This window comes from Dryobates pubescens, chromosome 4 (assembly GCF_014839835.1).
Source record: "Dryobates pubescens isolate bDryPub1 chromosome 4, bDryPub1.pri, whole genome shotgun sequence".
NCBI classification, from domain to species: Eukaryota; Metazoa; Chordata; class Aves; order Piciformes; family Picidae; genus Dryobates; species Dryobates pubescens.
The window spans coordinates 19,952,958-19,975,977 of NC_071615.1; the positions used below are offsets into that span (position 1 = coordinate 19,952,958).

Sequence of the window (23,020 nt, forward strand, 5' to 3'; positions counted from 1 at the left end):
AGTGACAGCCACTGTGATGCACCTCCCACACTGGCTAAACACAAAGGTTGTTAAAAGCATGAGAGAGAGAAAACAAAGAGACCTTACTGCGTGAAATTACTTCCTACAGGGTAGGACCAGGCACATTATGGAAAGCCATATGTGGGGTGTTAATTATCAGGCTTATAGGATGCTCTAGTCAGGAGATGAAAACTATAGCCCTCCACTAGCTTATTAACTCCAACAGCTTCATTCTCTCCAGCTCCAGATTTCAGTTGCACAGATACTTAATTAGGATTTTTATTGTGTAGCTGTGCTGACAGATCAGTAAAGTACAACAAAAGCCATCAGACATGCCTGCAAAAAGTGGGTTTTATGTAGGTGTTGCTTTGGGAGCGTTCTTTTTTTGCATCATTATGGTATTGCTTTCACCAGAAAATAGTCTCCCCATCAAACTGACCAACACTGCTGAACTTCCTGAACACAGCCACAGGCACAGACTCCAACTGGCCTCAGCAACTCAGCCTAGTGACAGTTGCAGGGTTAGACTGAGAAAAGAAACAAATCAATGAGCACTTCATTGAGCTAGATGGAATTCAGTCAGGTTAGAGCGGCACCTGGGTTAGAGGCAAGGTTAAACACAACCAGGTAGTAAATACCAGAGCTCTCTGGGTTAGCTGGTGCCACACACACTAACATTCCTTGTAGGTGACCCTGCCAAGACAGAGACTGCTGGCAGCATTGCTCACCCCCTGCCACGCTGGCTCAGAGTGTTTGCCCTATGCCTCCTCTCAGCACAAGCAGACATAGTGCAGTTTCCTCATCCTCCTCATATGACCTGTGAAGAATCATTTATAGTTGGTAAGGATGAACTCCTTCAACATGTCTGCTGAAAACACATTGCTCAGTTTGCTCTTTTCCTCCTGAATGAAGATGAACTCTGGTGTACCTAGGGCACCTGAAAATGTACTGGATTCAGCTGTCAGTTTATGGATGATTTGTTCCGTTTAGCACCCAGAAATTAAGGAGTTTATTATGACCACAATGAAGAGCAATTCAACAACAGTAAGAAAGTTTAAAAAGAACTGCAGCCATATAAAAAGATGTCTGTGTGACAGTGACAGTGCTGAGGGGAGAGGAAGACAGAGGAAGGTAAAGAAAAACCAGCCATGACTAAACTAAGTTCAGAAAGGCAAGTAGGAAAGTTACCTTTAATCATCATCCATTTCTTTTGCACCTCACAGGTTTTCACATTTAATACCCTCACTTTTCATGCATTCCTTAGGCAGACAATGCCCAGCTCATGCCTACACCAGGCTAAACACATCATCTCTGAATGGGGACCTGCATAACACTTCCACAGGGGTGCTGCAAGGGGCAGAGTGAGTGATTCTAAACAGAAAAAGCATTCTTCCAATGCTGATTTATGGAAGGGAAGTTCCCTCTTCAGGTACGGCACTGTCTTTTTAGCAAGGCCTGTTGCAACAGGACAAGAGAGAAGATTTAGACTGGATAGAATGAAGAACATCTTATTTTTGCAGTGAGGGTGGTGAGAGACTGCACAGGTTGCCCAGAGAGCTGGATAGATGCTTCATCCCTGGAAACATTCAACATCAGGTTGGATAAGGCTCTGAGCAACCTGATCTAGCTGAAGAAGTCCCTGCTTACTGCAGCAGAGTTGGACTAGATGACCCTTAAAAGGTCCCTTCCAACCCAAAGCATTCTATGATTCTATGAAATTCACTCAGCCCCTCTGGCTTGTCAGGTCTTCACCTTCCGTAAGGCTCCAGAACTGTCTTGTGTCGGCACGTACTGCCTGCACATGCCAACTGCTGTTATTTAAGCCAGTTGATTAGTTTCAGCCTGGCCACTCTAAACTCATTTCCAACAATTAAACCAAGACACAAAGTAGATGGCTTCCTGTTTCTCATTAAGGCTTATTTCCTCCTCCATTCCTCACGTACTTCCTGCATTTTGTGCATCCCCTTTTTCTTCTGTGCTGAAGACTCAGATTTTTCCTGCCCAGAAATACCTCCTCCTTTTTTTTGTGAGAGACCATATGCTGTGCATTCACACATTCTGTGCATCCACACATGAGGACTACAACTAGTTTGGGATCAGAGGTTATCAGATTTGGATATTGGAAACCAGCCCAGTTATGTCTGATCCTGTAAGACCTCAATTAAAGACATTTTCACTGGCTCTCTAAAATGTCCCTCTCAAATAAAATCAAGCTGACATAACTCACAATGGGCAGAATAATTTGAGTGGGTGCTGTAATTCACCAGTGGGGCTAATGTTTCTCCTACTGCCATTAATTTGCATCCCCTCACAGGGAAAACTCTGAGAGTTGAGTGCTTTGCCACCATGGGAAACCCTTACCTTGGTGTGACTCGTGTGAGCTCATCGGAAGGGTGCAGAATGCGGCAGGTGGTGAAGGTGAAGGTGGAGTTGGTTTGTGACATGCACTTCCCAGGATGAGGTACTAAATTAAAAAAAAGCAAATTCTTTGCATTTTACACAGAAAAAGGGGAAAACCAAACTTATGTGTGCTGGTAAGACAGATGCAAAAAGTGATGAGGTACTTCAGGAAGGATCAATGCAAGAAAAGTGAAATACAGAAGTACTACTGTGTTCTAATGGACACTTGTTCTCCAGAACAAACACATCTAGAACTCCAAGGCCAGCGCTACAAGGGTCTGCTGAAACTTCCCCATGATCACTAGCACTGCAGGGAAGTCTTGCTCAAGCCAAATTTAGGCAAGGCAATGCTTGAAAAGCTGGTCCTCATCTGAGCTAGCAGCTTTTATGGGGGGGAATCCTGAGCAGCATTTTCTAGTACCAGCTCAGGAGCACCAAGGCTTTCTGGATGCTCCTGCATTTCAGCTTTTAGATTGATCCACAAAAAGGTATCCCCATTACTTCTCAGTAATGGATCCAGTGTGCTAATGCTACAAGAAGATAAATTGTTGGGAGTGGGGAGGGGACAGACACACATTACTGTTTGTCTCTGAGTTTTGACAGCTACAGTGAGGGAAGTGGTGGGGTTTGGATCCACTACTGCACATCTGTGACACCTGTGACATCTGTGCATGTGTTCAGGTACTTTAAGAATGTCTGCCCTCAGCTGCACAACACAGCAGTTCTTGAGTATTTGTGAATCGTGTGCCCCATAAATGTGGCTGTTTAAAAAAGTGCCACTCTGACAGCTTAGCAGTAATCTGAAGAATCAATGCAGCTCAATTTAAAAAAGAAAATAAATTAAGGACTTGGGCCAATTTTTTTCTTCTTAGTAGAGCTTTTTCTGTGGCTACATTTACCTGCTGGATAATGCAGCTGTGGCCAGTGCAAAATAACTACAAAATTTAAGAGCCATGCATCTGAAAAGCTGGTTGAAAACCACCCCAGAGTTAAACATTACATCCAAGATATCATGATTGCATAGATTCTCTGACTTAGTAATCAAACTTAGCAGTGCTCAAAAGACATGCACAGTAAAACCTGTGTGCAGTTCCCTCCCTCCCACTCCTGCCCAACCCTCTGAGCCATTCCCTGATTAAGCCACATTTTAATATATCACAGTACACAATGATTCAACACAGTGCAAAGGACAGACAGACCAGCTAGACCAGACACCATTCTGAACTTCCAGAGATGCTGAGCAGAAGCAAGGCAAGCCTTAGTTGTGGCTGTGTTCCCTTTTTGACGATATGAAGTATCACAGCTCCAAACCGGTGTGTGCAGTCAGATAGCCCTTTCAGAACACATTTAAGCAGTGTGTGAAGGCTAGAGCATGGGGAGTGTGAAGAGTGGAAGCAGAAGTGGTGAAGCACACAATGTGAGGTCACCTCTCAGTGCTGGAATCTGCTGCCAGACATTAAAGAAGGCTATTTCCAAAGCCCCCACTGGAGTGGGTTCCCACACAGCATAAAGGAACAACAAGCTCTACTTCACCTCCAGAGATGGCAATTAGGATGTTTCAGGACTCCAGCTGCTTTAGAGATTAGTGTGAGCACTATAAAAACTACTAGAAGGGAGCACAGCCTAGCAATCATGATTCTCTCCACACTGCAGAGAGTTAAAAGAAAATCTGGAGAAAAGAGCTCAGATAACTAGACAGGAAAAAAAGTGGTTATTTAGAGAAAGCAAAGGACTTCAACACAAATCGAGTAGAAAGAACATAATTATCCCTGGATGATGAAGAGAGAACAGAATAAAGTGATGCTTGTTTAAGATTGCAAGCTGAACCCAAAGCACACAGCTGCAATACAGTTAAGTGCATTTCCCCCATCTGTATTATCCACTGGGCATCCCCTCAGACTGGAAACAGGCACATGGAAGATACACAGCTGTGTTAGCAAAAGCAGGACTCATCTCTCTCAATGAGTCAGAGATAGGAGAAGGCTGCTAAAAGTAGAGAAATCACTGACTCTAATAAGAGGAACCAAATTGAAATGATTTTTTAAAATCAATTAATCAGTTTCCAAGGCTGTATTCCACCCTCAAATACCGCTAAAAAAGTCCTGTATCAGCTTCATCCTCCATCAGTCAACAATGGGCTGTATCATACTGCTGTAGCACTTTCCATCCTTTGGGCGCAACAGAAAGAGAGTGAGAACCTGTTGCTGGAAATGAACAAAGTTTGTAAAATGGACACAAAAGGATTCATTCCCAAGCTAGTCATTTTACACAAGAATGGGCATAACCTGAGCTGATACAACATCTGTGAGGCAGTAATACAGAAGAAGCAGACACCAAGTTTGTATCTTCACAGGTACATACACCAAAGTAGCGTTTTCCATGGAAAGATCTGCTCCTTGTGACTCTGTCTGCAGCCAAAAGTTTTATTTAAACCTTGCTTTTCAAAGTTGTAATGATTAACAACGAGGCTTCATATCTGTATGGAAAAGAATCTGCACATTACTCAAGTGGTTAAAAGGATTTACAGAAATACCATGAGCTTTATCCATCAGTGTGCATCTGTGTGCTTTTCCCCCTAAATTCCATGTCAAGCTAAACCTTAGACTGCTGCTGGATCATTTTGTGTTCTCAGTCATGAATGATTCTTTACCTTGGGCTCTCTCAATGGCGAAAAAAAGCAAAGCACAGCTGAGAACCTCTTCCAAGCACATCTTAAACTTCTTTTAAAAGACTGAAGATGAAGAAAAGGAAAATAAAAATTTAAGGGCAGGCACTAGTCTGAGTGCAGAGAGTTCCATCTTCTGGTAAAACAGCTTATTCCACTCAGAACATGAAGCTGATTTTACCTAGCTCAGAGCTCTTTCAGATCCAGCATCAGCACTTAAGAGCATCTGGGCCATTCTGCTGGGTGCAAACTGCAAACCAGAAGCATTCAGGGCACCACATTCTGCTCAGGGAACCACCCAACAAAATCATTCAATCTGCATTTTCAACCAGCTGGTGCAGAGAACGGCACAAAATGAGTAGGTAAAAGGTGGCCTGCCCTAGCCACAGAGAAGTGTCAAGACAAATGGATTTTGAGAAAGATTTGTGGGAGGTTATATTTAGAGTGTTCCTGAGACACCATTCCCTTTTGTACCACTGGTTTCAAAATCAAATCCACTGTCATGCCAGATGAAGAGGGAGGAGGCAGGGAGCTCACAGTGGCCACTGGATCTTTTCATTTTATATAAACACCTATTCTGGTGTGATGCAAAAATGAACTTAAAAAAATATATATATAAAATCAGAAATCTTCGGAGTGTGACCTGACCCAGACCGGCACTAAGGTAACATTTTAGTCCAGCTCTGAAGCAAATCACTCTGCTCGTTGTTCCTTTGGCGTGTTTTAACCAAAGGAGGAAACCTGGTTTCCTGCTCTTTCAGGTCAGAGCAGTGGAATTTGAGCATCTCCTTAGCACAGGCTGGTGAGACAATTGATCTGGGGAGTCCTTGGAGCAACAGATGGTGTTTTAAAGCATCCAGGGTTCATTTTACTGCTGAAAAGCAAAGTTCAGCTCTGCCTGCTTTTGAAGAGGACAATGAAGGCCCAACAAGAGGCACTTTTTTCCCTCCAGAGTAATCACTCAGAGCACAAGTTATGCCTTTCACCACTACCAGTCTATGACACCACCTTCATATTCTTGGTCATAAAATCCAATCAGGATCCACAGGACAAGACACCTGCTTCATGTCCTCTCTAAAGGTAGCCAAGTTCCTCCCCTCCAGGTGACTGAAGGTGAGAGCTTTGACACCCAGTGCACTGCAAACTGCTGGCTGACAGCACAGGGAGAATACAGGGTGTGCTGAAGTTAATGCCTGAGTTAAACACAACAACAAAAATGCAGATGGATGGTAAATAACAGCTGTGAAACACGAGCACAGTGCTCTCCTAAAGGTGTTCAGGTGCCTTCAGATGTTCTTCAGAAAAACACTGCTTTCAGCAACTCTGAATGCTCAAAGCCTCCAAGAATCAGCACATCCATGCCAGGAGCATCACTTCTGTCAAGTGTCTTCAAGAATGAACAATAACATTTTCCTCTGAATATCTGCATTTCCAAACTTTTGATTTATTTTGCTTTTGAAAACAGCAAGAGATGAAAACCAGAATAAAGGCAGGGATTCTCTGGGCAAGATTTCCTTAGCTTTCTTCTGGCTGAGGTCTCCTTCTCTGGTGCATTACAATCACGCAGGTCAGATATAAAATGACTTCAGAACATTTGATGTCGCTTCTGTGATCCCCAGAATCACAAAACATCAGGGGTTGGAAGGGACCTCGGAAGATCACTGAGTCCAGGTTCCCTGCCACAGCAGGATCACCTAGGGCAGGTCACACAGGAATGTGTCCAGGTAGGTTTTGAATGTCTCCAGAGCAAGAGACTCCACAACTGCCACCAGACTTTTTTAAAAGAAGTAATTGCTGGGAGATATCCATGCCATTTGAAAAGGAGATATATTCAAATATGCAGCATTACCTTCCTTCTAAGAAGGGTTACAACATTTATTGCTTTTCTGTACAACAAGCATGCACAGCAACCCTGCTTTAAAACCAACTCAAACATCAGACACATCCTTTAGGTTGTTTTGTGAGTTTAGGCATCTGTATGGAAAGATCTGCATGTCATGGTTAAGGTCTAAACACCAAGTACAAGAGGGCTGACCCCATAACGCTGTGCACATCTGTTCTAATCAGTGGAGCTACCAAACAAAAGTACTGACAGACTAGTGTTCATGCACCCAATACCAGCATGCAAGTTAAATCAAGTGTGGCCCTTCCAGCTTCAAAATGAGAACATTCACAACATTAAGTGCTTGGATTAGCTTAGGGGGGTTTTGTTTAAGAGAAATCTGAAAGGCAATGAATTAAAAAACCCCAACAAACAATGAAACAAAGAACCCTAACCAACCACCTACCTCTTCCCCTGAAAGAGACTCTCTACAGGTTTAGAATATGCTGCTGGCACTTCCCAAGAAGAAGAATAAAATTGAGAAGACTAAAAATTTGTGCTGCAAAACTTACTTGTCCTAGATGACAAAAGCATTGCTGTGCCCTGACTTCTTTACCATTCCAATTATGCTGAGAGACTACATCAGTGACACACAAATTTCAACCTATTCCTGGATAGGAGGCTAGAACTAGATGCTGGAATTTGCTGTCTTCCATAAAATTCCTGATCTTCCATGAAGTTCCTGAGCGCACACACAGCATGTAGCTCTCACAGACCAACTGCAGGTCATTCATCAGGTGTGTGTTAATCTCTTGTGAAACATTCAGTGCTATAATTGGGACATAATCAGCATGTATGGTGAAGAAGTTATTTTATGTATCAATGGATACTATAGGCTTCAACACAGAGACAGAAAATCCAAGGATACTAACTTCTTATTTAGTCAGAATGATTTCTGACTCTATCCATCATTCCACAAGAAACAACTGAAACTTTGTTCTGAATTTTGGCTACAAGACACCTTTGGCACTATCAGCAATGGCTGCTCTCTGATCCTGAATGTTAGAACAACTTCTCTTGGGCTCATCTTGAGCAGCACTGCACACCTACAAAACTGCAGTAAAGGCAGACACCTACTGTGGTACTCCACCAGAGGACATCTCCAGAAAAAATGGTCAGGTGCTAGCCTCAAAGCACACATCAAATGAAGCTGACACCTACCCAAAAGGCTAAGATGACTCCCACTGCTGGGCACAGTCCTTGTTGGCACTGTATTTCCCAAGACATTTTGTTCCCAGGTTAGAAGGCCTGTAGCTCTCGACTGGAACACTATTGCCTGCCTATTCAGAATCTTCAAAACAATTGAAAACCTGGATAATATCCAAAACTCTTCACAACTCCTGCAGGGGCACTGTTTGTTTCCAAATTAATACTAAACCCTGGGAAACAGATCTTGTGAATAAAGGCAATTTTTGCAAATGGAAAGGGAAGTTCAAGGGTTTGAATGTTCAAGCCCTGGAACAGGCTGCTCAGGGAAGTGGTGGAGTCACCATCCATGAAGGGATTTAAAAGCTGTATAGCTGTAGTGCTGAGGGACATGGTTTAGTGGTGACCTGGCAGTGATGGGTTAATGCTTGGACTCAATGATCTTAAGGGTCTTTTCCAACCAAAATGATTTCATGATTTCAGGTTTAATCTTATTACAACTGACTGCAAAAAGTAGCTTATGTTCAACAGCAGGAAGCACTGAACTGCCATTTCAGTGGGAGCTGAGGATACTCTCCACTTTGTGAAAACAGTAGAAATATTATTGTCTAGCCCTGAGACAACCTAATCTTCCAAAGACCAGCCACAGAAAAAATTCTGATTGACTCCAGAAAACAAAAAGGGGGAAGGAAGTGTCTCAATTTGAAGTAGTTATGTAAAAATAAGAAACCTAAAGGAGTTCTGACAGTTTTCTGATTCTGGACTACCTAGAATTCTCTACCAGTGGCAAATCTTAATAAAGACTAAGTCTCCTATATAGCTTATGAAAACAAAACTAATTAAGTTTTCCAACCCATTCCATTCCAATCCAAAGGAAAAAAAAACCCTAACAACAAAAAAGAAACCACACAAACTCAGAATAGATCCATGGGCTGAGAAGCTGTAACCCTGTGCAGTAATAGATCACAAATGTTAACTGAAACAACTCACGCAGTACTGCATCCCTTAAAAATGCTTAATATGAATGATAGAATTTAGTAGTGTTTTAGAGAGGTATGGAGGGAAGTGTCATTATTGTCTGCATAAAAAACACCCTCTTAATTCTTTATCTCAAAGGCAATTTAAAAACAGGTCACTGTGTCTGAGGTAACTGCATGGAACTTGCAGAATTTCTTGACTTGATTCTCAAGGCACTTCCATTTTGTTTCAGCAAAGGCAACTTAGATGCACCTTTTGTCATCATTTAGTCTTTGGTTTTCTCCCAAAGCACAAAAATCTGAAGCATGGCATCACTTCTTATGAACAGTCAGAAGAATACCTGCACTCCAGGCTTACAAAACACATATCATCTGTACATTACATACACTGAGCAGTATGCACTAAGTACACATACAAGCTGCACACGTGCCACACAAAGGTTTGGGAATCAACCACTTCCTTTTAGCAGCCTTCTCTTATCAAAATAGAGTAAAATATTCACCACATATGCTGTTACTGGGGGGGGGGGGGGGGAATAAGAAACCAAGTCAAATCAAAAGCTTGTTAAAGAAAGGAATTTTGAGCCCATGTTAGAATGGTTATGTTCTGACTGCTGCACATACTAACGTGCAGATGCCACACACAAAGCAACATTATGGATGCTGTTCTGGAGAGATGTGAGAATGGCCCAGTAATCAAACTCCTGCAAAGTTGTCAGTTTTACTGGACTTAATGAGTTTCCCTCACCAGACCCCTCATCATCGTCAGTCGCGGGCTCCTGCATCTCCTCTGTGAAAGCCTGAGATGGGCGGGGGTTATTCTTGTTGTCTGAAACAGTCACTTGTGCTTGTGACCTCTCACCTGAGGTCTCTGTGTGCTGAACTGGCGTCGAGGTAGTTAGGCCCTTGTAAGAAATGTCACCTGTCTCATCTTCCTCAAAGTCATTAAGGCAGTACACTTCATCCAGGTCCAGGTCCAGGGTCCTGAAGCCCTTCGTGACAACCCCGGGCCTCGGGTCCAGGATTCCACCCAGGTGAGGCTGAGCCAGCTGCTGCCAGTGGTGCAAAGTGGCAGAACCTTGAAAGGGAACAGAAAGACAACCAAAACACATCAGGAATTGATCCAGGACCTAAAATGTAGAAAATCCCACTTCATTTCTCCCAAAGACCAAAGGTTTGGGAGCTCCAAGCCTTTGATGTTTCTGGGTTTAATACTTCAGGAAGATGAGCTAAGAATCAAAACTAAGAATCACCTCCTCTTCTGCATTTCCACATCGGTATGAAATAAGCTGAGGACATCAGCACTTGGCTAAGCAAAGTCTGGCAGTAGGATGTGGCATTTACTTGTGTACAGGAACATCTCCTCCCCATCAACATTCTCATCCCCTTGAATGCCCAGAATTAAGAATTTCTCTTGAACAGTTCATCTGAGCACCACCACAGAAAGCCCCAAGAGAAACATTCACCACATGTTAATCTCACTAAGAAAGGTGCTGAGAACCTGCCACATTTTACTACTGCTGGCTAACAGCACAGTAGATTGCACAGCAATTTCAGCTTTCTACCACATGTCAGCAAACCACATCATCTCCAGGCACATGAAGGCAGGTAATACCTCTGACCTATACATCAGCTCTAAGTACTTGGATGGCATCTACCTGAGCCCCCAGGCTACAGGAACTCAGCTACTGCCGAACTAAATGCTACTGTACCTGTAGCTTCATCCTTGGTGGAAAATGTTTTGAGGAAGAGGTACATTTTACAGATTAAAAACCTTCAGTCATCAGCATTCAACAGCACACCATGAGTCAGGAACAGCAAGGCATCAGGTTCAATAAATATACCCACTGTCAGCAGCAGAGACTTTATCTGATTACTCAAGCAGTGACTGATCTCCCCCTCCAAGGACCCGTGTTCTCCCATGTGCCTAACAATCACTACCGTGTTAAAACTCTATGTTCCAGATCCTATGACATAACCAAAACATCTGTATTTTCACCTCTACCAGCTCTGAGCAATTTTACTTGTCTTGCTTCTGTCCCATCTCCCCAAAGCAGAACACTGACTCATTTAACAAGCTGCTCTACAAACGTCTCACCAGCATCCAAAGCCCAAGAGTGTTCAAATCTTTGCATGGTGTGTGTGTAAATCTGTAATACTGTAATAACTGGGAAATGGATGGCCCTTAAATACCTTATTTTGTATCTGAGAAAAGTCCCATGGAATGGGACAAATCCTCAATTCATAATGAGGATATCCCATTACAGGAAGCTTACTGCAAACATGAAATACACAGGAGAGAAGGTCTTCAGAATGACTACAGTCAGTGAGTAGCATTAAGCTCATTTTTCACAATCTGTAATTTTTAGCTGAGATTACTGCTAGATTACTTTGGATAATTAAATAGAAGTAAAATTAAAAGATAGGGTAAAGTGAGTTTTGAAGGACTAAAGAGGATTGGCACCCTTGAGGCTTGAGAAAAAAGGCTGAGAACAAATAATTGCAGGGAAAAGACATCTCTGTAACTTGTATTTATTTCTGAATTGTCACAAAGGTCAGGTTTTTTCCTTCCATAGCAAAGAAATATTCCAGAATGTGGAGAAGGGCAAGATGCTGTCAAGTCCCTAGCAAGGAGTAGAGCTTTGCTGTATGACAATAACCTCAAAACAAAGAGCAGAAATCAAAATTTCTTTTGGCGCTGTGTGGAAGTCTAATATCCTGGGGATGGTTAACTTCTGCATGCAAGCTTCTCAAGGTGGAATCTTTCCCCAGAGCATCTGCATTTTGAGCTGTACCACTTCTATTGACACCACATTATTAATTTCTTTTGGAAAGTGGAAATCAAAGTGGCATAGGCTCCACCACAAACAGGAGGCTACCCCAGTTGAGTCTTCATCTCATACACTGTGTAGAAGGGAGCCTTAACTTGGCCCTCCTGAAAATCAGCATCAATGCAGAAAGCATTGCAAAACTTGCATTATACAAACAGCAAGAAACAGCAGCAAAAAAATCAAATTAATACAACACCTCGGCCCATATTCAGTCCAGGCTCCTCCTAGACAGCTTTGTAAACCATGTTGTCAGAAAAAGTTGGCATGTAGCTGAGGGACTGCCAAGGTGATGCAGGAAGAGATCTAAGAGCAACACAAGCATGTGAATAGAGTCAATGGAATTTGGCTTTCTGCTCCTGATACCTGCATGCTCAGACATTTCTGGTGTGTTGCTGCCACAATTGCAACCAAGTGGATGAAGACATCATGAGCCCAAGGTGGTAGTTTTTCTACAGGATGCCTCAGGAAGTGCTGCTTTGTGCTTGTGGCATGACCAGCTGCAGCTGCATAGTTAAAAAATAATCCAACCAAAAAGCACCCACTAGACTGTAACTAAAGCAAGCCACATCAAGCAAGCATTCTATCTGGCTTAAAGAAAGCATTGCTTGGTTTGCCTTTTTAAAGGTGCAAAAGCAGAAGATTCCATTCTTCGTGCTTCTGTCACCCTATTTATTTAATTGTGGCATTTAAAGGATTGCAGAAGTATTAGTCTGAAATTCCTCACAGAGCTCATCTTCATTTTGCTTCCATTTTATGGCATGAGCACCCTGAGGAAAGCAGTAATACAAACAAAAGGCACAACCATTGACAACAGTCTGCAGGTACAGCAGATCAGTTTACCCCAGTATCACAGTATAACTAAGGTTGGAAGAGACCCCAAGGATCATCGAGTCCAACCTGTCTCCACAGACCTCATGACTAGACCATGGCACCAAGTGCCACGACAGTAGGCTGGAAGTACCCATGAAGTTGGAAAAAACCAAACCAAAATCAATACTAAATTCCATTAAAAGATTCAAGAAGGAAACTAAACTGAAATGAAGAACAGAATCATAAGTATGTGTTTAAGAAAAGGTGACAAACACTACAACTTAGGAAACAGGCAGACACAAGCATGCTACAAATGAGCTGAAATCAAACTTGAGAAGTACTTCAAAAGCTGCAATCATTTTAAGGGAAAAAAAGAAAAGATCCAGTCAGAACAATTAACAAAACCAGGAGAAAAAAAAACCAAACACAAAACCCAAAAAAACAACCCAGACAGACAGAAAGATAATAAAGACTTGAAGAGTTTATTGGAAGAAAAAAGCAGATATAATGGGATGGTGACAGTAATCTATTACAGTGGTAGCAAGCAGTAACTGAAACTTAACTACATCATCCCTTCCCTCGTGTGGTACAAGAATTTTTATGACCATTTAAATGCAGTCATGAGAACAAACTACTCAAATCTGCCAACAGTATGGACTGGTGTGCTATGGCTCTAGCTTCATCTGAACAGGTAGATACAGCACTTCACTTTCTTCACAAGAAGGGTTATTTTTGCTTCTGAGTATGTGTCATGCTAAATGTTCCTTACAGATGAAAAAAATTTATTCTAAAAAGATGAAAAACAATGGAACTTTTGCAATTAAAACACACACAGACAATGTAATGTAACACAGGAGTGCTGTTAAAGGAAAAGAGAGAAAGCAAAGCTAAATGATGTAACTAGTGTATCTGCCAAGTGCTACAGGAGAACAGCTTCCTTTCAGTTCAAACTTCAATGGATTTACTCAGCTAGCTTCCAGCAACAACCTGAAATCAACCTGAATCAAATGAGGCAGCCTATTGTCAGCTTTGTTAGAGCAGAGAAATGCACCTGGAAACAAAGCTCCAGCCCTGACTACCATCTGCATATATCTTGCCTTTTTCTGAGACATCATATGGAGGAAATTTGACCTTAAAAAAATCCCCATGTACTTCACACATGAAACCCAAAGCCATAGAGACTCACATGTGGCCACTTACACAGCCAAGTCCAGAGGCAATTCTTCATCACAAAAACAGTCTTACTAGACCAACTGGACTATTTGCAGAACTGAGATTGGAGCAACTAATTAATACTCCAGAGCTGCTTCAATTTCAGACACTGATTCACCTTCCTTGTCTAAATAAGAAATGGCCACACTGAGGTTTAGGTCAGGCCCTGATTCATGTGCGGCCTCTGTAACATTTATTTTACTGCCTTGGCTGGAAGTGTTTCCTAATACTTTTAAGGCTTGTGGGGAAAAAAAGTAGCAGTTAGAAGATTTCAAACCAACAGCGTGGGTTACTGTCTCTAAAGTAAAAAGAGTAGGTATTGCAAAGGTTTCCTGCTTTCTGGTGATGGATAAGAGACCACAAAGAGTCACTAAGAAGAACAGATAAAGGCCGAGGCCCTTTGTTATCACCTTCTAGTGGTTTCACAATCTGAAGCTTTTCTGGCAGGTAGGAGCGACTGCTGATAGACATTCCTGAATATCCAGTGAATTCTGAAAACCTGGAGTGAGTTCCCAGCGACATGATGCTCTCTGTGGGGGTAACGGAGCCACTGTGGAGTTCACCCTTTTCTGCCAGCTCCCGCAGTTTCCTTTCCTGCTCTTCCTCGAAGAACTTCCGCTCCGAGAGGTAATTCTCCCGCCGCAGGGACAGCCTACGAAGGGCAGTCTCTAGGTCACTGGAGCCTGGAGTCCCTGGAGTTCCAGGCTTCTTCATCCTGTCTTCATTTCTGAAACATAATAGCACACACACACACAAACAAAACAAAGAAAGGAGGGGAAAAAGAAAGAAGAATAAAACTCTTAGAGACGCTTAAAATTTCCATGGGACAGTTTAGAGACCTTCAGCAATACCTTCAAACTTCTATGCCTGGGAACAACTTGCCACTTCTCTGAAGAGCTCAAAGGTAAACATCAGTCTTTTCTGTCTCTTTCATACTAAAATGGTTTTGTATCCTACTTCCTGCCTGGAAACTCCTGGTTGGAAAAGCTGAGCTTTACTTAAGAGCTTCCTCCTACAAAGAAATGAGAGATGTCTACTTGTTGTGTGTCTCTCACAGTTACACAAACTCATGTAAGCAGGCCACATACCACAGGGCCAATGATACAAGAGCACCACAGTGAATCACAAGAGTGTATCATGCTGACAAATATTCTTAGTTTAGACATATTAAGTCATTTGTACTGGAAATTATACACAGCAGAGGGTGGAACTGTACTGGGGCAAAGAACAAGTACCTAGAAATGCAAAGTTCTGGTGGGTTTCACTCACAAGTTTTCCTATGAGGTAACCTACACATATTTTACTTATATTTAGGATCAAAAGAGTTAGCTGTGGCTGCAACTTAGATCAGAATTCCCTGGTCTTAATGGAAACTTGTGGAAATTTAATTAATTTGGAGTGTTGACCCACAGCTGCAAAGACAAAGAGCTGTTTTACATCATCTGGTGATGCTGCATTTTACAATATGTATGGGTTAAGCACAGTAGCTTCAAAAAACTTTCTATTTTCTAATTAAATAGGAGTGCTCAACAGCTGCAGGGACAGACTGAAGTAACTTTTCAAGGTGTTCATCACTGTGTTAACTGCACAGTGCAAGGAAAAAAGAGGAAGAGGGGAAGACTTTGCCTTTATGTCAGCAAGAAAGAAAAAGCAAAGTTTAGTACTGACCCATTGTCAGTGGACTCTGTCTCTAGGATGATGCTGTTGGTCTTGTTGTCTATCACAATGTTAGAGAGGTCTCCTCCATAGAAACTGGAGCGTGGAGTGCTGACACAGCTGGAAATGACCGAGTTCATAGCCGAGGACTGGTTGGAGCCTGGGATATTCATCGGTGACGGAGTCATGGATCGCTGCTTGACGACCTGGTTCACGCTTCTCACCGTCTCGAAGACCCGCTTCTGGTGGCTGGTGAGACACAGGCACAGTCCATCAGCACCCAGTGCACACACAGCTCGTTATTGAGGCCTCCTAGTCACAGCTCCACCAACCACCTTGTCTCTGGAGTTTCTGTACAGTGCTATACATCGGGTCCCACAGTCCATCAATCTAATAATTATATATACTTCAGACAGAACATTCAAACATCATGTGCATGGACCTGCTCAGGTATTAACAACATTAAGTGAAAGAGCATTTCAGTACATCAGCTATGCTTAAAGCCATTGCTTGTCATTTCCACACAATATGGGTCTCCACTCAATTCTCAGCTATGAACTGGTTAATACCTTTTAAAAGATAATTCAAATTTGTTCTGTTGAGTACCTATATGCAAGCTGAGTCTGGTATCTTTGAAACCAATTTCCAACCCCCTTAACAACCTTTTGAAAAAACAATTCAGAAATATAAAGGACCAAGGGAGAGGTTGTCAAGGCTGGAAACCCTGGCTGACCTGCTCCTGCAGTTGATTCTTTATCCCTATTGTCCATAGCAAACATCGTTCATCTACCTCAAAATGAAGATCAGATGACACTTCAGCACAAATTTCCTGACAAAATAAACCTTGCCTTGCATCATGCTACAGAAGTGCCAATGCTGACTTGTTTTGTGGTTCAGCAAAGGCTGAAGATGAGAACAGCACATCCCTTCCAGGCACTTCCACCCCTTAAAAGCAGCATTGCTAAGGGATAACAATGACAGCAGGCCTTATGCCATTTCAAATTTCTTTCCTTCTGTCCAAAAGTGCTGAACAGTTGCAACCTTTGAATGTAGGTTCCTAGTCTATAGTTCTATTTCAGAGGCTGAATCTAAAAGCATCTATTAATCAATAGTCCCACAGAGGTGACAATTACTACTGCTAAGCAAATAAAGATCAAGACAAGCCATGAAACAACAACAAAAAAGAAGGTATCCTTCTTTGGTGTGTGCATAGCAATATAGAAGACATTCTAAAGATGTTAAACTGCCTGTAAGTTGGATTACTCTGGAAGGGCAAAAGGATCCCATGGGGTTTGAGTATGCTCTCCTCTTTCTGATCTTGTATTCTCTAGTCAGCATTTCACTCTGCCAAAGCCTCACTTACAATGCTTGGCTCGTGCTCATGGAGGGTTTAAGTATCTGTTAAGCTTTTTGTAAATACATTTAGAAGGTTTCTGCAAAGTGGCTGCTGTACCTTCCCTGACTGTGCTTTCTTTGTAAACTCTGCTTCTCTAAGAAGCCCTTTAAATGAGATTATCTTGTTTCAAATTAGCCAGGCCACATTTTGGACAAATAGGTGAGATAAACCTGTTGGAGTACACATGCAATTGGCGTCAGTGAGGCCATTTCTGCCTGGTTGTATCTATCTATAGCTTTTGGACTGTCACAAGTACTTAACTTGTTTCAAACCTCTCTATTGTTTAATTCAGGAGAACTTTCACACACGCACAATGGGCATCACCACTCAAAATCCCTTCCTGCACTGCTGTTCCCTCAGCAAAAATTGGATTAGATGGTAATCACCTGGCAAATTCTATTATAAAACCAGAAGAGAGAATCTGTCAAATTGGACTCATGCCCTATCATTAACTGAAGAAACCTAAAACACAAAACCCCAAACTTATTCTCAGCACTCAAGAATGAGGACAAGAAGTTCCTGAGACAGGGCAAAACCTATCTAGAGGTGTTTTCCTTTGGCAGCTTTAGTGTAGAAAACACAATCACGCCAATAACCAACAATTTCTTTTCCTTTCTATCATTCACACTCTGCTGGGAAGATTTATTTCTAACTCCCTAGCTCAACTACTTCCTGTCTTTTCCTTTCTCAACAAACAACAGTTAACTCCAGACACGATCAATCAATTAGGAACCAAAGCTTGTCAGTCGTACGCGAAGTCCGGAGAGTCAGGTTCATCTAAATGCAGCTCTTTCCTCATTGACCCTTCTATCTCTGCTGCCAACGAATCCTGGGGAAAACAAGCACAAAGAGAAAACAATACCACAGTATTAATAGGCTGCCACTCCAGAAAATAGTTACTTATATAAAAGAATAACTAAAAAAAGAAAACAAAGAAGGGTTTAAAAGGCTGCTCAAGGGTTGAGGCCTTGAGCATCTGAGTCTAGTTAAGTTTAGGAAAGATGTTGAGTTGCTGGAAGGTGTCCAGAGAAGGGCAACAAAGCTGGGGAAGGGTTTGGAGCACAGCCCTGTGAGGAGAGGCTGAGGGAGCTGGGGTTGCTTAGCCTGGAGAAGAGGAGGCTCAGGGGAGACCTCATTGCTCTCTACTACTACCCAAAGGGAGGTTGCAGCCAGGTGGGCATTGGTCTCTTCTCCCTGGCAACCACCAACAGAACAAGAGGACATAGTCTCAAGCTGTGCCAGGGGAGGTTTAGGCTGGATGCGAGGAAGAAGTTCTTCACAGAAAGCGTGATTGGCCATTGGAATGAGCTGCCCAGGGAGGTGGTGGAGTCACCATCACTTAAGAAGAGACTGGATGAGGCACTTGGTGCCATGGTTTAGTTGATTAGATGGTGTTGGGTGATAGGTTGGACTTGATGATCTCAAAGGTCTTTTCCAACCTGGTTAATTCTATTATTCTATTATTGTAAGAGGCATCCCTGCCCATGGCAGGAAGGTTGGAGTACATGATCTCTGAGCTCCCTTCCAACCTAGATCTCTGAGCTCCCTTCCAACCTAAACCCTTCTATGATTAAAAATTATAATTAACTGGAAAACTGTAAGATTTATGAATATGTCTACAGGACTGCCAAACAATGGCTTAGCTTCACACTGCCACAGTACTTACCACCCTAAAGATACAGAACATCTGCCTAAAATCCTACAAAACTGCTACAGGTAACAACAGAACTCAGCTGCCTCAACTTCCCAGATTAAATTCCAGTAATACACGTGAAAGGGGTGTGTGTTACATTTTACTTGATTTGTTTTCATTTAGAAGAAACAGAACACACTCTTCCCTTTCACAGCATTACCAGGCTACCTACCAAAAAGACACCAAGCATTATATTCTTCACCCACAGGGCTAACAGGGACAGGTTATCCATTTTCCACTGCTGCTCAGGAAGTTTTACTGCCTAATTGTAATTGAGTGCAGCATCAAACAAAAACAAATCTAAATGATCATTAGCTCCTTGATTCAACACTTCTAAAATTATTTTTATATGAAAGAGAAAAACCTTTCTCAATACAAAAAGATTCCAGAAAGCACTGGTTTAGCTTTTGACTGAATCTGTGCAAGTACAGGTTGTGTTGCTGGATGTCTGCACTTTAAACTGGCCCATCTTCAGTCTCAGAAGGGAACACAAAGACTTTGTTGACAATTTTCTTCTTGTGAGCATAAACATAATCTGTGCTCTCCTTCAACAGTTAAGATGAGACATGGCTAAAGACAAAGAGGGCTAGATTCTGCTGCTTGATTATATTCATGTAACACAAAAGAAACTTTACTGGTATGGTTGCCTTCAGAACTAATGGAATCATTCCAGAGATACACAGGCAAGCAGAGACAGGCATTGAGCTTACTTAGACATTCTATCCACTTTTTTTCCTCATCTGACTGAGGGGATTGCACATTCCCCATGACTTAAATGTACCACATCATAATCAAATGAAACCAGGGGGGCAAAGCTAGCAATTCTAGTGGCACTGCCCTAACTGATGCTATCATCTTATATATTAGCAACAAATCAACCATTGAATTTTCTCTGGCCCTAACCCAGGCACATGTTTAACCTGTTCAAGAAGGATGCCATTTTGGAAAACATTTGCAACGTTACATCTCTAAGGATACTGAAGAAAAGTAGGAAGCTCCTACTTGAAATCAGCCACCACAGCACAGAAGATCTATAAGAACTTTATGACAAGCTACTAGTACCACCCATGATTCACAGTGCAAGCAGAGTCTGTGTAGTTCACCAGCAAAACACAAGGCACCGCACGGCACCACTGTTTGAGAACCAGGTATGACAAATGGATCAGCCCTTTAATACTACTTCTCACACACATGTTGGCCTAGCATCCTACCCCTGAAGCTGCAAATAGATTTCCTTTGGTTAGTTGTTTCCTGGTCTTTGCAGGTTTTTTTCTTCAGTCAGCTTACCATAGGGAAGAGACCAAGAGAGTGGTACCGACGTGATATGGCATTGGGCATTGTCTTGTTCCTAAGGTTCTTCAGCTCTTCTTGAGCCTCATGAAGCATTTCCATGCACTCTGCGTACTTGTCTTCCAGCTCTCGTAACTGTAACACATAAAAGGCAGTCCTGGATGTTATGGGCTGTACTATTAGCATAAAGAGCCTAATAAAGGATAACAGGAAGAGACTCTGTTGATATCTTTCCTGAAAAAGAACAGAATCACAGTATGTTAGGAGTAGGAAGGGACCTCCAGAAATCATCCAGTTCAACCCCCTGCCAGAGCAGGATTACCCAGAGCAGGTCACACAGGAACACATCCATGTGGGCTTTGAAAGTCTCCAGAAGAGGAGACTCCACAACCTCCCTGGGCAGCCTGTTCCAGTGCTCTGTCACCCTCGCCATACAGAAGTGCCTCCTCTTGTTGAGGTGGAACCTCCTGTATTCCAACTTGTACCTGTTGGTCCTTGTCCTATCACTAAGCACCACTGAAAAGAGCCTGGCACCTTCATCCTGACACCCACCCCTCAGACATTTAGAAACAAAGCACGAGCTCAATCTTTGTGAAGCACCACAGATACAAAAGGTCCATCAGTATGAAGGCTTCCATAGGCATCCCCACCTTCAAGAGCACACAGGCCAAGCACAAGACACATACTGATGGGAGCAAGCTTCATTGACTGCGTTTCGTCCATTTTGTTTGAGTGCAGCATGCAGCAGACACACACCAGCCCTGGGCTGCCTTCAGTCTGAATGAGCTCTTCTGTTCTATGAAACTATTCAGAACAGGCTTAAACTGCCAGCCTGGAGTAGGCAAGCTCTAAACAAGTTCCTATGCAATCCAGAAGCCTCAGTTTTTCAAAACTTGTGCTAGCTGCAGGAGAAGAGAATAGGAAAGAAAGGTTTTGATCTCTACCAGGAACAGCAAAGCTCCTCCATTCCATACAAGTCAGGCAAAATTATTTAATGCTGCTGATCCAGCTCAGACCAAGTAGTAAAGTGAACAGCTGTTGCCCTGCTACTACTTTGTTGTAATCCTAAGTAAGGTACTCACCTCAGCTGTGAGCTGTCTCTGGGCATCTTTAGCTGCTCCCAAATGCTGCACAAGCTCCTCATTTTCAACTGCACACTAAAATATGGCAAAAAAATGTTAGAAATACTGTCACGTTTGTCCTCTGCTGGTGTTTGTAAGTGAGGTAAGTAAGAAAACTGTAACTTTTCCTCAGACCCTCTCTGTAGCAATGTTAGTCTGCATGTTAATTTAAAAACATGCAAAATGTTAACATGAGTAAGCTCAGCATTAGTCTGTGCCTTGCTAAATGAACCTAAAAGACTAAAACAAATCAGTAAATGCCCACTGAAACACGTGCACTGACATTCTTGTCTTACAGCAAAGCTGTTCAGTTCACTGAAGAATTTCATCTCTAATATTTGAAACCCCGGAATTACAGAATGGTAGGGGTTGGAAGGGACCTTCCAAAGATCATCCAATCCATCTCCCTGCCAGAGCAGGACCACCTAAGGCAGGACACACAGGAATACATCCAGGTGGGTTTTGAAAGTCTCCAGAGAAGGAGACTACACAACCTCCTTGGGCAGCCTGCTCCAGGACTCCAGCACTTTCACAGTGAAAAGGTTTCTCCTTATGCGCACATAGAACCTCCTCTGCTCCAGCTTGCCCCCACTGCCCCTTGTCCTGTCATTGGACATCCCTGAGCAGAGCCTGGCTCTGTCCTCCTGACACTGCCCTGCACATCTTTATCAACATGAATGAGGGCACACCTCAGGCTCCTCTGCTCCAAGATACAGAGCCCCAGCTGCCTCAGCAGGGAGATGTTCCACTGCCTTCAGCACTCTTGTGGCTCTGTGCTAGACTTTTTCAAACAGTTCAATGAGGTCCTTCTTGAGCTGAGGGCCCCAGAACTGGACACAATATTCCAGATACATCCTTTAATAAACTGATGCTTTCTAGTCATGTAGGCTACATATTAAACATCAAATGAGGTCACCCAGATAAAGAGGGTGGAAAATTCCCCTGTAATTCACAGAGGACTGTAACTTGTCTTCCAGATACAAGAGCAGCAAACCACAACAGGGTTCTTGCAAGTGATTCCTTACAGCTTTTGCCTTTTTCTGCAGGTCAACTATCTGAGAGAGCAGATGGGTGATTTCTTCTTGCTGCCGGGCAGCATCTTCGGTTTTCTTTGCTAACTCTTCAGAGATGTTGGCAATCTGGATGTTTGCATCCCCTTTAAGACAAGTGATTACAGTTAACACTACAAACCCCAGAGCAGAAAAGCAAACAGCAAGATGTCCTTTCAGAATAGCACTGCTTCATTCAGCAGAACCCTGCCCCAGTAAACAGCAAGGTGTTTATGAAGAACAGCAGCATGACACAAAACCAGAAAGATGCCAGGTCCTCGTGCTGCAAAGGAGACTGCACTTTCCTCTAACCTTTTTTCAGTGCACAACTATTTTGCAGCTGAGAATTACTAAGCTTACAGTCAGAATTTTCTACTGTGAAATTTCAGCCAGAAATCTTCTCCTCACAACCATCTATGTAAGGAAAGTAAGTATCAGAAGAAAACAAGACTGACTGATCTGACTCAGGTTTGGTTTGTTGTTTGTTTTTGTTTTTTTGAACAGAGCTATCTTGAGTGAGAAATAAAAAGCAATTGGGACATACTTAGCTCTTTGACACAGTCATTGACAAGCTGTTGTTCCTTCTCTTCATACGTAATTGTTTCTGTCTTCAGCTGACAGGCCTAGTCAAGAAATCCACATCAAATATGGCACATTAGCAGGTTTGTTCTTTGCCGGTCTGTTGCTGCATCCCCATCTGCTTCAGAAAGACAGCCTTCTCTAATCACTCCTCCAGCAAGACAGAGAGAAGCTACTGTCACTGCCTGCCCTCCTTCATGTTCTGGAAAAAGGGGCCAGGGTGAACGTTCAGCAGAGACATGACTGTACAGAAAAGCTGGCACCACTGTCACCATATTCCACTAGATGTCACTTGTGCATTTTGCACTAAAAA

The 23,020-nt window shown here is 42.7% G+C and overlaps 1 protein-coding gene across 5 annotated transcripts in view; it reads right to left on the minus strand.

Annotated features, from left to right (window-relative positions):
* The window catches only part of TRAK1 (trafficking kinesin protein 1), a 118,505-nt gene that overhangs the window by 3,507 nt on the left and 91,978 nt on the right, over positions 1 to 23,020 (minus strand). For 2 of the 5 annotated variants that reach the window (XM_054160894.1, XM_054160895.1), the window contains 9 exons: positions 22,673 to 22,751; positions 22,105 to 22,235; positions 21,041 to 21,115; positions 19,956 to 20,093; positions 17,728 to 17,804; positions 15,592 to 15,828; positions 14,334 to 14,650; positions 9,933 to 10,148; positions 2,362 to 2,464 (listed from right to left, as the gene is read on the minus strand). In XM_054160894.1, the coding sequence (XP_054016869.1) occupies positions 2,362 to 2,464; positions 9,933 to 10,148; positions 14,334 to 14,650; positions 15,592 to 15,828; positions 17,728 to 17,804; positions 19,956 to 20,093; positions 21,041 to 21,115; positions 22,105 to 22,235; positions 22,673 to 22,751 (1,373 nt within the window). Of the gene's footprint in view, positions 1 to 2,361; positions 2,465 to 9,818; positions 10,149 to 13,932; positions 14,651 to 15,591; positions 15,829 to 17,727; positions 17,805 to 19,955; positions 20,094 to 21,040; positions 21,116 to 22,104; positions 22,236 to 22,672; positions 22,752 to 23,020 lie in introns of those variants that run through there. The other 3 variants (XM_054160893.1, XM_009898357.2, XM_009898358.2) reach the window with 2 other exon arrangements.